Genomic DNA, 19,214 nt, shown 5'->3' on the forward strand with positions numbered 1-19,214 from the left:
TTTCAGCTACTTACGCACGATTTTCAGTGAAAATGGTAAATTAAATATGGAAATAGACAACAGAATCAACAAAGCTGGTATTGTAGGAAGTGAATTGAATAAATTCATATGGAATAAGAGAGAAATTAGTCGGAACACTAAATTAGCTGTATACAAGACAGTGTTCAAACCAGTTTTAACTTATGGATCTGAGAGCTGGGTCAGAAGTAAAACACTTGACCAAAGACTAGAGACCACAGATGAGAATCCTGAGAAAGATTAGAGGTGTGAACAAATGGCATCAATGGCAATATCATATTAAAAACAAGGATATTAGGAAAGAACTTGACATTGTCAGCATCCAGGAATGTGTTAGCAGAGCTAATCTCAGGTGGTATGGTCATTTAAACAGAATGGGTGAGGAAAGATTAGCAAAACAGGTATTCTCTGCCAGGTTGGCATGGAAAACGACCAGAGGAAAAACCAAGATATAGGTGGATTGATACGCTACAAAGTGCCTAAGACGACAGAAATATAAGATCTGATAATATTGGAGTCTTGACAAGTAACAGACTGATCTGGAGGAAAATTGTAGATAGGAAGTTAGTAATGATGTCAATTTTTCATGTAATACTATTATATCCTGTACACCCCTTGAGGGTACATGGCAGGAATTTGATGATGATGAAAGATAACATGAAAACTGGAGAAAAAAATATCCTTGATATATGGATTAATTACTTCAAAAAATTGCTAAATGAAACAATCATTGACAGCACAATGGTAGAAAACACTCAACAGGCACAATCAGAAATACATATCTATACTTGAAGTAGAAAACGACATCAAAAGTCTGAAATGTGGAAAGGCAGCTGGAGTAGATGATATTCGACCAGAAATGCTTAAGTATGGAGGTATATAGCTCTTACAGTTGTTCACTTCATAGATCAAAAGGCCTGGAGAGAAGGATGAATTTCAGATGATTGGAGTAGAGCTCTCATAGTACCCATGTACAAAAAGGGAAATAAAACTGAATGTGAGAATTGTTGCACAAGTATTTCCCTAATGAGTGTTCCTGGTAGGATGTATGCAAGTATACTTGAAAAGGATTGTAGGAGCGAAGCTTGGTGAAGATAATTTTGGATTCAAGCCAAAGAGAGGTTGTCAGGATCAGATTTTCACTTTATGACAAATAGTTGAGAAATCGTGGGAATATAACAAAGATCTGTGTTTAAGTTTGTAGATCTGGAAAAGGCATATGACAAGGTGCCAAGAGAAAAGATATTCAAAACACTACAGTTATATGGTGTCAATCAGGAATTATATCAAGCAATACTTAGTCTTCATTTGAGTTGTATGTCAGCAGTTAGAACTGAAGGAAGTACAGGAAATAGTGGGATGTTAAATCTTGTGTCAAACAAGGATGTAAATTATCTCATCTGTTATTCATCTATATGGATCACATTATGAAGGAAAGTGGTATTAAACCTGATATCAAAATTGGAGATGTTAATCTTAGCTCTTTACTTTATGCAGATAATGTTAAATTTTTAAATAAATCCAGTACAAGTCTGCAAGATTCCCTGACTGAACTGAATAACAGTTGTAAGAGATTTGGTATTAAGGTCAGCACTAACAAGACAAAGACAATGAAAATAGACAGAAGTATTGAAAATATTAACTGTATCATGAATGGAGAATCTATAGAAAAAGTAAAACAGCTTCCTAGGCACAATTTTAGTGAAGATAGTAAATTACATATGGAAATTAACAAGCGAATCAACTAAGTTGGTATGGTAGGAAGTCAATTGAATAAATTTATATGGAATAAGAGAATAATTAGTAAAAACACTAAATTAGCTGTTTACAAGATAGTGATCAAACCAATTTTAACTCATGGATCCGAGAACTAGGTTAGAAATAAACACTAGACCAAAGACTAGAGACAACAGATACAAGAGTCCTGAGAAAGATTGGGGGAATGAACAGATGGCATCACTGGCAATACCATATTAAAAATGAGGATGATATTAGGAAAAACTTGACATTGTTAACATTCAGGAATGTGTTAGCAGAGCTAATCTCAGGTTGTATGGTCACTTAAAACAGAATGGAAAAGGAAAGATTAGCAAAACAAGTTTTCTCTGCCAGGTTAGAAGGAAAAAGACCAAGATGTAGGTGGAATGATACAGTAAAAAGTGCCTTAGAAAACAGAAATCTAAGATCTGATAATGTTGGAGTCTTGACAGGTAGCAGATTGAGTTGGAGGAAAATTGTAGATAGGAAGTTAGTAATGATGTAAGTTGTTGATGTGGTACTATTATATCCTGTACCTCCCTTGAAGGTACATGTGAGGAATTTGATGATGATGATGCTAACTGAAGAATAATGGACTATGGTATGCAAATCTGGTCACATGGTATCCATTCCAATGAGGGAACTCTTGGAAAGGATCTCTTACACATGAATAAAACAATATCAATACTTGGAAAGTTAGTTACTTAGAGATGCTGAGAAATAAAATGCCATTACCAGAATGTACCATGAATAACAGGAATATGGATGAATTTAAGCTTCAACATGACAGATATGTTGCTGGTTTGGTGAGACCTACAATAATGCTTGATAAATCTATGGTAGCTTGTTATTAATAATAAGAGCAACAACATACAAATAATTTGTTTATTATTATTACGTAACACCTCCAGGGAGTCCAAAGGCTCATCAAGGGAGGTCATCTGCTCTACAACTCTCCATCTCTACCACTCATTTCACCAACCGCAACTATCTTCATCATCTATGCCAATGCCATCTACTGACAACCACCACCACTAATATTTTTACAAACAATCGCAAACATACGTGCACATGGCGGAATTCAAACCGCAGCCTTTTGGTTGGAGAGCAGATACATTAACCACTTGGGCAACCAGGCCAGCTGTTTATGCATGTTGATTTTACATAATTATTAGAAAACAGTAACTGCAGAAAATTCAATATCAGGAACATTATACTATATCTTTAGTCCTTGATATTGAAAGTGAGCCACTGAATTCTATTAAATATTTCTTGTCTAAAATTCCATCCCAATAGGATTAATTACTGAAATATATGATCATATTCTAGAAATAACTTCTATGTGTTTTACAGTGAACAATCTGAATATATCTCAAACTTACCTTGTCATTAATTTTTCCAAAAGTACTGGACATCCTTGAATTAATGGTGGACGAATTCCTAAGAAAAATTATAGTGGTAAAAAAAAAAAAACAGGACATTCTGGATATAAAAAAAACTGTGATGTAAAAGAAATTTCAATTTATGCAACAGTATATGGAATATACAGCAAAGTGTTCATCACTGAATGCATAGTGGGAGCCAGTTAGGACTAAGAGCCCATCGGTCTACATTTTTCTTCTTACTATTGTGCCAATTTGCACATGCTCAATATATTTCTTTGTGCTCATGAAGATGCCTTTATGATAATGTAATTAGCTAAATAAATTTAGTTAGATAATTATTAAGTCTAGATGTCTATTTTGCCACTAAACAACATGAATAATAATAAACATTCAAACATCAATACCAGATTGATAAGACGACAAAGCAAAGTTACAGAAGACAAAAATATCAAGGTAGCTAACTTACTGAAACAGATGAATATACAGTTAATGATCTGTGAAGTAGTAGTATGGATATTAAAGTGTATAATTCAAAATTATTGACATGATAGCCAAAATTCTAAGGCTTTACTGTTTTTATATGTCAGTTGTGTGTTCTACTTCTAGGAGGAGTAAAAATTGCTGTCACATTCAGATGTAACTGGCTGGCTTGGAACAGAATGAAAAAGAAAAATCTAGAAAATTCCTTTTGTAACATGATCTCTGAACAGAGGCATCGTTCAACATAAAAAAAAAGCATAACAAAACCATTTAGGGACAGAGATATAGGATGCAGTGATCTAGAATCACTGCTATAGGTAATGAAAAATTAAAGACTGGGAGGATATTGTGAATATACATCCATGCTATGAGAGTTGAAAAGATGCATAACGATTTGCAGGTGGCTGAATAATGTCTTAAAATGGGACTGTAAAACAGAACTGAATCTTAATAAATGCAGGGGTCATTATAAGAGATTACAAAAAAATGTTCACAGCTGAGATGTGTTAAAAATGTTTCCTACATATCCCAGCCATGCGAACAAATGTCATCAAAACTTTAGCAAATAGAGCTAGAACCATCTGCTTTGACCACAGTATCCTCTTCACTGAAATCAATCATACCAAGAACACTTTTTATACCAAATGTTTTCCTCTTCACAAAATTAACAGAATTACTTTCTACCCAATCTCCAACCCAGCCCTCCCCAAAAATCCAGAATGCAAAAAATCCATTTTCATTCACTATATCCAGGGGATCTCAGAAAACATGCCATGCATTCTTAAATGGTATACAAAATACAAACCTCCTTCAAGCCATACCAAAACTTAACTACCTCCTGGGAGGAACACAGAAAGTATGTCTATCTTCTGTATTACAGCCATTCTGGAGTAGCAGACCATACCAGGGAAATATAGACCATCAGATCTAATGAGAGAAGGGACCTGCCTTCTCTACAGAAGCAGATATAAATCTAAGATTACTCCTACAGTCCAGAACACTATAACAGAACACTACCAGAACACTATAACATTCTCCAAATTTTAACAAATTCAATTTGTTTTACCAAAAATCTGGGTGACACCATATTGAAACTTTCAGCAAGATTGCACTGTTTGTTCATCAGTTTCTACTACAGAAGAATTACTGATGCAAAATTTTATGAATAGTAACAATGGAAATGTCGGTAGAAAATATAAGCAGTAGGAACTGAATAGTACAAGATGGGGCATTAATCAACCTAATTACTCTTTCCTGCATGAAGTTTTTTTTTAAGGAGTTCTTAAGACCACCACCCCAAATGTGAAAATGGCATTTAATAGTTGGGGGGAATCTGTGAAAGAAAGAGAAAACCTGATTTCTTAGATGATGAAAAGATATTTGTAATATCCCCCCCCCCATAAACTGGTTTTTCTGGGGTAAAAAAAGTATAACTTCAACTTCCATATAAACTGACAATTAGAGCAGTTCTGTTCTATCAACTGCAATATATTTCTGTTATGATTATTTGAAATATTTACCTGCATTCCATTTTAAACTTAAAAACAAAGGAGAATCCCATGCATATTTCTTAATTACTTCAATTCATTATTTTCCAAGAATGGTTTATGCTTGACTGTCAAAGAATTTCATACAGAACAGAAATCTCCATGTCATTATTCTTCTCTCCCTCCCCCCTTTTTAAACTACAACTGTCCACAGTAAGCAAGCATGATTTCCCTATAAACTGATATATTCAATTTAAAATTACTCCTTTAGCTTAGTGTGCTGCTCAGATACAGTAGTACCTAAGACATGGAGCATGTGTGTAGACATTGAAATAAACCAAAATCATGATTTACTTGACACAATACAAATAATCAAGCTTAAGAAGCATATAAGTGTTAAATAAGATTTAGTCTCCATTAGAATAATGAATATATTATATTCTCATTAAATTGAGGGGGGAAAGAGTTATTTTATTATAATTCAAAGTTTAATTCTGAATCAGAACAAATCTTTCTATATCCCTATTGCAGAAATCATGCTACTTAAGTATATTCATATCAACTTCTAACAAGAAAAAACGGCAATTTATTAAAACAGCTCATACAAAACCTTCTCAGAAATATATATGCAGATATGGAAAAACTCCACAGCTTTAGATCATGAGAAAAAAATGCTATCATATAAAGTTATCTGTAAAAAACTAGGTTTAAAAAGAAACTTTTAGTTCCTTTTTAAAAGAGGATAAATTACTAACACAAATGCTGAAGTATAGAACACAAACCACTATGAACAGCCCACATAATAGAAAATGCTGATGCTCCTGGTTCATGGAATGGCTTTCTTCTTGTTAAGATTTCCCACAATATGATAGCCCAACTGAATACATCACACTTTTCACTGTACTGAGATCCTGGAGGGATGTAAAAAATAAACTGCGTTAGTTAGATATTTAGCTCTCCATTCTCAGCCACCTCAAATTAAACACCAATTATTTAGATGGCAGAAATGTTTCATTTTTGTAGATATAAAACTCTGCTATTAGCTAACGTTTAGATAGAAAGTACTCAATCAAAATTCTGCAATTAAAAACATTTCGGTTTTTCCTTAGTTTCCATTATTGCATATTACCTTTATCACAGCTTAGAAAAATTCACTATTCACATTCTAAAAATGTAAAAATAAATTTCTTTGAAATGAGAAGATAAACACCTATAAGAAGTTTATCTTCCACTGCCTATCCATTAAAAAGATATAAATACAGAGGATTTAAATTTGCAAAAACAAATATCAATAAGCAATCTACATATTCAGCAATCAGAGGTAAGTTAAGAATGGCAAATAGTAAACATGTATTGATGCTTAGAGAAATCTATCCGATAGCGACAATACTTTCACTCAATGAAAAATTAAATAATTCTAGTAGTAAAGCTCAATGCATCGATTGTTCATAACAATATTATTTAAGGAAATTACAATGTCCATCATATGTTAATTTGAATAACTTTTAATTAATACTTCCAATATTTTTTTTTAGCAAATTCAAACTGCCATCAGCAGGGCACAGTGAACAAATTGATATGTGTATGTGGTGACTATATAAAGTAAGTAAGTAAGACTAAAGTAGAGTAACAAAGGCAAGTCTAAAGTACTAAATAGTGTTCCCCCCTGCCCACTTCCCATGGTGGGTGTCCAAGGCATGGTCAGCAAGCCTCATTGTGAACTGAATGTAGCTCTGTGTTCGGGTGATTCTAGTGTTGGCTGTCTGCTTGTTCAATCACTGTAGGACAGGTCTTTGGGAGAGCAGATAAGGAACACCAATTTTTATATGGTCTGTAAGTTGTTACATAGTTATAGGAGGGTGGTCTGAAAAGTTCTCGGCCTCGACAATAGATGGCAACACTATCGGTAAGATTTTTTTTTTCTAAGTTGGCACATCTGTCATAAGCATCCATGTGAAATTGTAAGTCATTCTATCAAGTAGTTTGTTTTATACGCTATCTGAAGCCAAAGTGTCGTCTATATACCTTGAAATGGATAAATTTGAGTATTGTGCAGTTATAAAATTCTTTGTAAAAGAAGGTTTAACGGCAAAAGAAATTCATCCGAAGTTCATAAAAATTTATGGGCACTCTTCTCCTCTGTTTTCGACAATTAAGAAATGGACTGCTGAGTTTAATCATGGCCGTACCAGCCTTGAAGATGATTCACGTGAAGGATGTCCAAAAAGTGTAACAACACCAGAAATCATTGATTGAGTCAAAGTGTGTGAAATTACTGAGACTATACGCATTTCAAAAGAACGTGTAGGATATATTTTGCATGAAGAATTGCATATGAAAAAGCTTCGTGCAAGATGGGTGCCGTACTTGCTCACAGCAGATCAAAAACACACTCGCATGAAAATCTCTGAACAGTGCTTGGAGCGTTTTAACAAGAATAAAACTGATTTTGTGCATTGATTTATTACAATGGATGAGACTTGGATTCACCATTATTTTGACTGTTGTTTGGATTCTGGTGAATCCAAACAGCAGTCAAAACAGTGGACAGAAGCTAGTTGTTCAGTGCCAAAGATGATAAAGTCAGTTCCATTAATAGGAAAGGTCATGGCATCTGTGTTTTGGGATGCTAAAGGCATTTTGTTTATTGATTATCTTGAAAAGGGTAAAACAATAACTGGGGAATATTATTCCGATCTTTTAACCAGACTAGACAAAAAATTTAGTGATAAAAGACTCGGTTTGCAGAAGAAAAAAATCATCTTTCATCAGGACCTGCCCACAAAGGTGTTTTGGCAATGGAAAATTAAGGGATCTGCACTATGAATTGTTGGAACATCCACCCTATTCCCCAGATTTGGCTCCCTCTGACTTCTAACTAAAACTTTTCTTCGCTGGTCAGTGTTTTTCTCCGAATCAAGAGGTGATTGCACCTGTAGAGGGGTATTTTGCAGATCTTACTGAGAACCACTACAGGGACAGCTGGAGCATTGCTGGAATAAATGTATTAGCCTTAAGGGAGATTATGTTGAAAAAAAAAAATAATTTTGAAATTATAAATTCGTTTTTTCATTGTTAAGCCAAGAACTTTTCAGACCACCCTTGTATTTCAGTTCTTTTTTAGGATTTAGTTTTTCAGATATACCTGGTATATATGGAATGGTGATAAATTTGATATAGTCACTGTTCTGGGGGGGAAGTCGGTTTAGGGAATTTTAATATGTTTTGATTTCATGGAGATTGTAGCCATTGTGAATTTGTTCAAAGTTCAGCGGCGAGGACATTATCAGAGTTGATCAATTTATTCCTGTTGTGCAGGAATAAATCAATAATCCCATACTGATGGGAGTGGGAGAGGGGTGACTATTAGTGAGCATATCTATCTAACCTAAACATTCATTAGGTTGGCACATAATCAAGATATCTAGGGGGGGGGGGATGAGTTATCTTGTTTTTTTCTTTTTCTAAGGTGAACTGAATCTGGGATGCTGGCTGTTGAAATATATTAGGGAAGTGTAAAGAGCCTCAGAGTCATATGGAGAGCATGTCATCTACATAGCATAGCCAAACCATAGCTCTGTGTGGAATAGCAGAGGTTAAGGTTTTTCTTCAAAGCTCTCTATGAAATAGTTCAGCTTGGGGGACAAAGACCCCACTGGCTGTCACCTCTAGTTATTAATGAAATAGCCTGAGTTCATGGTAAACTTAAACAAGGCTCAGATACTGGGAGGAAATTCTGCTTGGATAAGGTTTAAGGTATCTTTAAAAGGAACAATATATGATTAATAGAAAGGAGACATCAAAAATGACCATTACAAAAGTGGTTCCATAAGTTTCTAGACTGACTAACTTTTAGAGGCGATAGATAGAAAGAAAACTGTGTCACTTTTCAACATAATCTCCCTTTACTTCAACACACTTTTTACATTAACATTTTTATGGCACATTATTCTACAAAATGGCCTAAAACTGCATCTTTCACCTCATTGTCATCTGCAAAATTTCTTCCTTGAAGATCTTTCTTCATTTCAAGAAGAGGTAGTAGTCACTGGCTGCTAGATCTGGGCTATAGGGTAGGTGTTCAATCTCCTGGAAGTCACATTCCTTCACATCAGCCTTTGCAACAATAGCTGTATGGACTGGAGCATTGTTGTGGTGAACACCATGACTCAGCACTCTTTGTCTCTTTATGGCGTCGTGCAGTTTGTACAGGAGTGAAGCATAATATTCTGTATTCACGGTGGTATTCCTTTCATTGAAGTCAATTAAGAGAAATCCCTGGCAATCTCAAAAGACTGTTGCCATGATCTTCTTGGTGGACTGAGTGACCTTGGCTTTTCTTAGCAGTGCTTTTCCTGGTTTGCACCACTCTATGGATTATATTTTGGAAAGAGGATCATAATCAAGGACCATGGTTTCATCTCCAGTGACAATGGAACAGATAAGCTTAGGTGTTGATGGTTATTCATGACTTATTTTTCATGGTATTAACAACACCACAAACACTTTTATCAACAATAATGTTTTATTAACGTTTATATTTCGCTGATTTTCAACTCAGCATCATCAGAGCACAACACACATGTAAATAAATAGGACTTTAGATCTTTTGTCTTTTGCAATTATATTGTTTCACTTACTCACTGTCGCGTTTACATGTGTGTTGTGCTCTGATGATGCTGAGTTGAAAATCAGCGAAATATAAGCGTTAATAAAACATCATTGTTGATAAAAGTGTTTGTTGTGTTGTTAATACCGTGAAAAATAAGTCATGAGTGACAATGGATTACAGCACTTCTCTCTGATTCCCTTGGCAAAGCTCTAAAAATTTGCAGGAACAGGTCACATGATGCTCCTTCTGAATTGAAGAGAGAAGTCAGGGCACCTACCTTGCACTGACCTTCGTCATGTGAAGTTTCTCATGAATGATGCGAAAAGTGGTTTGTTATAGAAAGCTCCAGCCTTGCTGAGATTTCTTTGAGCTTCAGTCGTTTGTCATTGAGAAGTTCCTCCTCAACAAGAGAGACATTTTCCTCAGCCATCACTTCCTCAGGCCGACCATCATGAGGATCATCTTCGATGCTCTCTTCCTAGGCAAAACTGTTTGGCCCATTCCTGGTGGAATGTGAAGAAGCTTTTCCATAAACACCATCCAATTGCTGTTTGATAACACTTGGAGAAAGCCCTTCTTTAGTGAAAAACTTTATCATAGTGCAGTACTCAATTTTTAACATTACAGCCACTTAGAATGCCACGTTAGTCAAATGAGTGCCTCCACCTGGATAATGCAGGTAGAGAGATGAAACTGGCACAATAACCTCCCCACAAATGGTACTATCTGTCAAGCATGGTATTTTAAAATTGGCATGAATTTTGTATGTCAGGCCGGAAACTTTTGGAACCTACCTCATATACGAGTGTGTTGGAGTGTGAGGTTTTCTATACTGGACTTAAAGTGTGCAGAGTTCCTTAACATGTGAAGAGGTGTTGCCAGTATACTACGTGAGCACTTTCGATAAGTGTTTAGCTAGTTCGTATATAGGTGAATCAATATCATCCACAACTGGACATAATGGCACATTCTGTATGTGGATTTTTGGCAGCCTAGATATCAGGGGGCAAGATCTGAAATTACGTGCTTAAGTTTATTAGTAATTTCCATAGGTCAGGAGGTAACCTTTTTAAGGACCCTGTAGACAGTTGTGATCTGTGAGTTGATAGGATCATAGTCCAAAGGGTGGTAGGTGGAGTAATCCTTAAGTGGAGAGAAGAGTTTCCAAATTTGTGTGTGTGTTGTCAGGATGATTAAGGCCTACTATGGTATTCCCCTTACAAGGTTTGATAATTGTAGTTGTTTTGTGATTCTTCATTTCTATTAGTGCTTCATATTCCTTTTGAGGGGGATTGCTTGTTGGTAGTTTTGCTTGTATTAGAACATTTCAACTTTTGCTTGTGTTACAACATCAATAGTACTCTTAGGCTCCATATTCCAAATCCACTAAGATGCTTTACATGTCAGAAATATGGCATGAATAAACTACCTGTTGTGGCTATGCCACCTGAGCACTATGATTAGTAAAGTACATAAATAAATCTTGCTCTGCAAAGAAACGTAAATGTGTCAGTTGTGAGAGGATATCCAGCATGCTCCCATTCATGTCAAAGGTGGCATGAATGGGAATGAAATACACAAAATAAATAAAATAAATCTAGCCACCACAACACTTGTCCTGAAATCCTCTTATGCTTAAACAAATGAGATGCATGGAGGAATCTAGACACCACAACACTTGTCCTGAAATCCTCTTATGCTTAGAAGGGGGAAGCTGAGAAAATATCAAAAGTGACTGAAACAGGCGTATCTATTCTACCATCCAATAATTTATCATATCTGAACTTTATGATCATTAATGCTTCTCTAAGGAGTGCATTAGCTGCCCAGTGGTATTGCTCCTGAAATGATCCCAGTAAATGAAAACCCACAAACCCACTTAAAAAGAAAACTATGGCCTCAGCTGAAAGTAAAACCACCAGACACCTTCAGAAAAAAAAAAAAAAATGGATAAATGGATACTTCTGTAACCAATAAATGAAAACTAAACAGAACAACTGTGACATGTCAGATGATGTATTAAACATTTTACCCAGAGTAAGAGAGAGATACTGGTCATCCATACTTCCATAATAAATTGAAAACACAAGACAGAAAAAGGATGCCCTCAATCTCTCAGAAATCGGTTAAGTCTACAAAACAAAAACAATAGGAAAATTCTTACAGTAAAACTGCCATAGATCTATTAAATATCAATGATAATAACAATAAGGTTCGTCTGCACAAACCTATCAATTTGTCTGTAGGAGACATTTAAAACCCAGTGACCCATCCTCCTTAAAGCATTTTACTATTATTCATAAGGGGCAAACATACTCCTTTGCAGCAACCGATGCTGGTCTGGTTGGCTGAGTGGTTAGTGCATCTACCCTCCAACCAACAGGCTGTAGGTTTGAATCCCACTGTAGGCATGAATATTTATGATTGTCTTTAGATGGAAGATGAATTCTGTCATCCAGTGTAACTGCTGCCCCACTTATTGAAGGCCTGAAGTGGCTTGAAAAGGTTCCATGTTTGAACTTACATTTTTTTCTGAAACTAAAGTTTCATGTCACTACTAATGTCATATAATACAAAAATAGCAGTGCTTAGTAAGTAATGGAGCTACCCTATATCTCCAAAAAGATTAACACTGAAGAATAAATAGGGCAAGGTGATACAACTCGTTGCAACGAGTTGCCCTGGTGTTGTATCACCTTGCCCTAGTCCTGAAGATACTTTCAGGCGCAAACTTTGTTTGCTCACACTTGGATAAAGGATTAAACTAAATTTATTATACTCTAACCAAGTGAAAAATAAACTTTCAACATCTTTCTCTAAATCCAGAGTAATTTATTAAAAAAGGGTGGCACACCATTTGGCAACTCCTATAGGTAGAGATGACCTACGAATGCTTCTGCCTAGTATCTCAGCTTGGGCCTGGCTCCCACTGAAGAGACCTCAATAAAGGTCGAAACTAGTCTGGGTAGTGGCCCTTCCCTTAATGCATAACATGAGACATATCCGCAAGGAGATGTGTTTTGCATTAAAGGAGATACTGAGACAGGAGTGTTGGTAGCTTGCTACACCTTTGCAACGAGTTGCCCTGGTGTTGTATCACCTTGCCCTAGTCCTGAAGATACTTTCAGGCGCAAACTTTGTTTGCTCACACTTGGATAAAGGATTAAACTAAATTTATTATACTCTAACCAAGTGAAAAATAAACTTTCAACTTCCAGTGGATTTATTTAAAATTATAACATCATCTGCATAAAGCAAAGAGCTGACATTAACATCGCCAATTTTGATATCAGGTTTAATACCACTTTCCTTCAGAAGGGATAATGTACATCCATGTCTGACACCAGATTTAACATTAAACCATCTTCTTGTACTTCCTTCAATCAAACTGCTCACTTATAACTGTAGTGTTTTGTGTAGCTTTTCTCTAGGCACCTTGTCATATGCCTTTTCCAGATCTACAAACTTAACACGTTCGCTGCCACGCTACTTCGGCATAGTCTGTTCCCCTACGCTGAGCAATTTCACTTCTTCAAGGTCAGTATGATAATCTCGTTACCGGAGGTAAGCGTCCTACGAGTATACTTGTAGTTGGCTTGTACATATATGGTACGGTCTATGAGAATACACAGTTTTGATGCTAGCCCCACAAGCCAAGCATTTTCACTTCTTGAAGGTCACTACAATAATCTCGTCCCCGGCGGTTAGCGACATACGAGTATACTCGTAGCTGGCTTGTGAAGCAGGTTTACCCACTACGAGTATACTCGTAGTTGGCAGCGAACGTGTTAAACAAAGATTTTGTTATATTCCCACAATTTCTCAACTATTTGTCGTAAAGTAAAATTCTGATCCTGACAGCCTCTATTTGGTCTGAATCCAGCTTGTCCTTCACCAAGCTTTTCTTCCACAATCCTTCTCAACCGTTTCTCAAGTATACTTGCATAAATCTTACCAGGAACACTCAGTAGAGAAATACCTCTGTAATTCTCACATTCAGTTTTATTTCTCTTTTTATATATGGGTACTATGAGAGCTTTACTCCACTCATCAGGAATTCATCCCTCTGTCCAGGCCTTCTGAACTATGCAGTGCAGCCACTTTTTAAGACTTTTATACCTCCATACTTGAGCATTTCTGGTATAATATCATCTAATCCTGCTGTCTTTCCACATTTCATGCCTTTGATGGCGTTTTCTACATGTATTCCTGATTGCATGCCTGGTCAGTGTTTTGTACCACTGTCCTATCACTGCTTGTTTCATTTAGCAATTTTTCGAAGTACATCAAAGAGATATCTTTTTCTCCAGTTTTCATGTGGCTTCACCTTTATCATCTCTAATTCCTTTTACAGCACTCTTTCCTCCATTTCTCAGCTTCTTCAACAACCTCCAGAATATCTTGTCACCTTATTGATATTTATTTTCTATGTTCTTACCAAAGTCTTCCCATGACTTTTGTTTAGCATTCTTACATTTGTCTCTGTATTCTCTAATAGCACAAACTGATTTATTCGCCAGAAACTTTTGATATGCTTTCTTCTTTTCCTTCACTGCCTCTTTAACTTCCTGTGTCCAGCATGGAGTTCTGATTTTTCTATTCTTGCAGACAACCTCATTACATGCTTCTCAAGCTGAATCAATCAATGTCTTCTTTAGCGCTTGCCACCGAATCTCCAAGGTTTGGTTCCTGTTCTCAAACTTTTCTTAAATAATGTTTGTATATTTCAGTCTACAGTTCATATCTGAGAGCTGCTCAACTTTTATTTGCTTTAAAACTTTCTTATATGTTCTTCTCTATATGTAATTTCAGTTTTATCCTGTTCAAGATTAAATAGTGATCACTTCCAATTTCAAATCCTCTGTACACTCTGGTTTCCTGCACCAGGGAGAAACACATCACTATCAACAATAACATAGTCAATGAGACTTTTCTTATTCCTTGTCTCTTCTCTCAATATGAATTTGTGCACATTTTTATGTTGGAACATTATTACTAATAACCAGTCCATGTCCTGAGCAGAAATTCAACAGGTATTTGCCATTATTATTAGCTTTGCTCTTTTCTCCAAATTTTCCCAAAATATTTTTGTATGTCTGGCAATCATTTCATACTCTGCTATTTAGATCCCCAACTTTTCCTTTTTCATTGTGTCAGTTGCCTTCTCTAAAGCCTCAAAAAATTCCTCCACTTTTACCTTAGGACCATGGGCACAAATAAGTCTCATTGTCCGGTTCCTCATTCTGATATCTGCCCACATCACTCTACTTGAGACTGACTGCCATTGAATAAGATTAGCCTCGTATTTAGTGTTGAATACTATGACTACTCCTTCTTTTCCCTGATTGTTATTGCCTGAATATAACATTTTATATTTATCGCTCAGAAAGATCTCACCAGTTTTTGTCTTTTTTGTTTCAGTCACCACTATTATGTCAATCTAGTACTTATCTAATTCCTCAGCTAGTTTCATTTCTTTCCCTTTCAGGTTTCTTATGTTGATATACTGATCTTGAACTCTGGTGGTGCTGAGTTAGGGTGCGTTTTAAGATTTTTTTCAGTAGATGACTTTTTGCTGTTTGCCCTGGTTCCCTGGCAAAAATAATGGGTGCCTTATTTAACCAGGCAACACCCTAGCCGGGATGAAATTCTGTCATGTTGTACCTTCATTTTATATTTTGGTTTAAGCCAATAAAAATACAATTTGGTCACCTAAATCACAAATTGCCAGCCCATCTTCGTTCGTTAAGTATCCAGGTAGATACCTAACAGGATGCACCACGAGTAGGTGAGGATTGGGCATTAGGTCAGAAGCCCTGATTGGTTCTGAGAGAATTCCTTTAAAGAAGGTCTCCTCTCAGTTATACAGCTTTGACCCTTAAGCACCCCATTAAAATTCTTTTAAATTATTAAAAATCATGAGCATTGCTATAGCGAAACCCATGCTGTTCAAAACTGTGTTACACAAGGTACTGCTGTATTGCTAATTGTCTGTTGACTCCATAAATATCTGCAAGTAGTAATAACAATAATATTTTATATGTAATTCATACAAAAAGATTTCTTTTGTTGACAATCCTGGATTTATCAATGAACTTGAAAGAGGAAAGCTGATAACTGATCTTTTCACAAATGTAATAGACGTTCCCCCCCCCCTTAACTGAATCATGTGGGATAACTTTTACAAGACAGCACTATACAGGCTATAAGCATTCTCATATAAGGAATATTAGTTATAATAAATCAATCTAAAATAATTCCCCTCCCCTTGTATATAAAATATAGATCAAGTGTACCAAAACATTTTCCTATTATTGCATCCATTTGTGAATTGCGGCACTGCTTTTCAATCAAACTGTATATATATATATATATATTAGTTTGATTGAAATAGTTTGTGTATATATATATATATATATATACAGGGTGTTCGGGATAAATTTGACATATTTATAATTAATTATATTTTTCCGTAAGTTACATGTATTAACACACACTTCTCTTCATTTAAAAGTTTGGACCCTTCTTCATTCATATACAAGATGTCAGAAAGGATGAATAGCTGGAACCCACCTGAATCATGGAAGAGAATAACTTGTATCATGATGATTCGTGCCCGCCATCAAAATAAGGATATTACGACTGCTGCCCAATGCTCCCTGAATACAGTAAAAACAATCAGGCATGAACTAGAGACTTGCAATGGTGACTACGAGGATGTAGCAAGAAGAAAGATCCCTAGCAGACGATCTGATTGCGTTCGTACAGCAGAAATCCTCGCAAATCTGCAGGAACAGGTGTTGAAGAACCCTGGCATTGGAATTCGGGCTTTGTTCGTGGAGTTGCTAACTGTAGTCAAGCCCTGGATAACAAGGGTAGCCAATGGTAGGCCGTATGTATAGCAGCAGGATTCGGCCCCTTGCCACACCTCTGGGAAAAGTCAAAAATGGTTGTCTGAAAATTTCTACGACTTCACCAGTCCAAATGTTTGGCCTCCAAACTCCCCAGACCTTAACCCCATGGATTATTTTGTATGGGGCGCAGTTGAAAAAGACACCAATCGCACTTCCAGTAATACAAAAGCCCAGTTAATGGATAAAATTAAAACAGTTTTTGCGGCCCTTCCAAGGGAGACTGTAACATCAGCTTGTTCGAGGTTCCGAAGCAGAATTGAAGCTGTGATCGATGCTAATGGTGGTTATTTTGAGTAAATCTTGTTGATAGTATTGTAATTAACTCTGCCTGTAATGTTTTTTTGTCAATTCATTAAATTTAATAGATACAAAGAAGATTTTCTTTTTCCTTACGAAACTGTCAAATTTATCCCGAACACCCTGTATATATATGTATATATATATATAGCTATCTTAAAGCAAATTCTCTTATTCCAATTGAACAAAAAGGTAGCAGTAAAAATTCAAGAGGCACAAAAGACCAATTGCTGATTGATAAAATGATTCTGAAAAATTGCAAACTTAGGAAAACCAACCTTCATATGGCTTGGATAGATTATAAAAAAGCATTTGATTCAGTGCCTCATAGTTGGATTTTAAATCTACAAGGGTAAAGGGGATGCACAAGACTGTAAAAATTACAGAGGAATAAAGTTGATGTCCCACACAATGAAAATCCTAGAAAGGGTTCTTGATGGCAGATTGAGGAAGGAGGTGGAGATTGCAAAGGAACAATTTGGCTTCATGCCTGGTAGATCAACAACAGATGCTATCTTTGGGTTACGGCAGATGATGGAAAAGTATCGAGAGAAACAAAGGGAGCTACATCTGGCATTTATTGATCTGGAGAAAGTATACAATAGAGTGCCAAGGCAAGAAGTCTGGAGGTGTCTGAGGGAGAAGAAGGTTCCGGAGAAATATGTCAGGTTGGTGTGGGAAATGTACAGAAATGTGAAGACAAGTGTTCGGACCTGTCTGGGACAGACAGAAAGTTTTCAAGTAACAGCTGGCTTGCATCAAGGGTCGCATTAAGTCCATTTCTGTTTAATATTGTGATGGAGGTGGTAACAGAGGAGGTGAGAGAAAATGCACCTTGGACAATGTTGTATGCAGATGACATCTTGCTGTGTGCAGATTCAAGAGAAGAAGCAGGAACTAAACTGGAAAGATGGAGAAAAGTACTGGAAGAGAGAGGTATGAGACTGAGCAGAAGTAAGACAGAGTATATGTGTTGCACAGTGGGCAGCAGACAGGAGAAAGACCTGGAGCTGGAAGGAAATGTCATCAGGAAGGTGAGGGACTTTAGATACTTAGGTTCAACAATGAAAGAGGATGGTGAGGCTGAGAAGGAAATGGGATGCAGGATACAAGCGGGTTGGAGGAACTGGAGGGAGATGGCTGGAGTGTTATGCGATAAGAGGGTGCCGATCAATCTGAAAGGCAAAATCTATAGGACAGTAGTGAGGCCAGCTATGACATATGCTATAGAAACTGTGGCCCTGAGGAAAAATAACATCAGCAGGATGGAAGTAGCAGAGATGAGAATGCTTAGGTGGATGTGCGGTGTGACCAGAAAGGATCGTCAGAGAAATGACTATGTCAGGGGAACAGTGAAAGTTACGAACATAGGAGCGAAAATACAGGAGGCAAGGTTGAGATGGTTTGGTCATGTGATGAGGAGGGAGGATGAATATGTGGGAAGAAGGGTCATGCAGATGGATGTGCAAGGAAGGCGGAAGCATGGGCGGCCAAAGAAGAGATTGAGGGAGCTGGTAGAAGAGGACTTGAGGATGAAGAACTTGGATGTGGTGACAGCCCAAGACAGGAAGGTGTGGAGGCGACTCATTATCAACAGTGACCCCACTTAAGTGGGAGAAGCTGCAGAAGAAGAAGACAGTTGGATTTTAAAATGCACAGAACTATTCAGTATTATGTAATTCATGCTGAATTACAAAGAGTTTTGCAATTCAGCATGAAAAATTGGAAAACGTTAGTTCTGAATAGAGAAGAAATTGGAGAGGTAATCATAAAAAGGGGTATCTTTCAAGGAGACTCATTATCTCCTCTATTGTTTATCTTGTCATTGATCCTCTTAACTAGAATTTTAAATAAAACTGCTCATGGTTATCAAACTGCACAAAAAAGTGCAAAGATATCTCACCTTTTATACATAGATGATCTGAAGTTGTAAGCAAAATCAGAGAATGAACTCGCATCATTGCTTAATACTGTGCACATATTCAGTCAAGATATATCAATGGATTGTGGCTTAGACAAATGCACAATTGCTGGAATAACAAGAGGAAAGTTTGAAGATCTGAACGAAATCGAGCTGCTCAATGATATAAAAATCAAGGTAATAAAATTCGAAGATAGCTACAAATATTTGGGAATTTTAGAAGCATCAGAAATTCTGTAAAATAAGATCAAAGAAAAAACTAAAGTAAAGAAACTCCTTAAGTCAATGCTCAATGCTGGAAATTTGATAAAAGCAATTAATACCTGGGTCATACCTGTTCTG

The 19,214-nt window shown here is 36.5% G+C and overlaps 1 protein-coding gene across 3 annotated transcripts in view; it reads right to left on the reverse strand.

Moving 5' to 3' along the window:
- The window catches only part of LOC150099411 (mitogen-activated protein kinase kinase kinase 7-like), a 415,932-nt gene that overhangs the window by 236,107 nt on the left and 160,611 nt on the right, over positions 1-19,214 (reverse strand). For all 3 annotated transcript variants that reach the window (XM_090403539.1, XM_090403540.1, XM_090403541.1), the window contains 2 exons: positions 5,911-6,039; positions 3,159-3,216 (listed from right to left, as the gene is read on the reverse strand). In XM_090403539.1, the coding sequence (XP_090259665.1) occupies positions 3,159-3,216; positions 5,911-6,039 (187 nt within the window). The remainder of the gene's footprint in view (positions 1-3,158; positions 3,217-5,910; positions 6,040-19,214) is intronic.

This window comes from Typopeltis vanoorti, chromosome 14 (genome assembly GCF_054136105.1).
Source record: "Typopeltis vanoorti isolate ZY-2024b chromosome 14, IOZ_Tvanoo_1.0, whole genome shotgun sequence".
NCBI classification, from domain to species: Eukaryota; Metazoa; Arthropoda; class Arachnida; order Uropygi; family Thelyphonidae; genus Typopeltis; species Typopeltis vanoorti.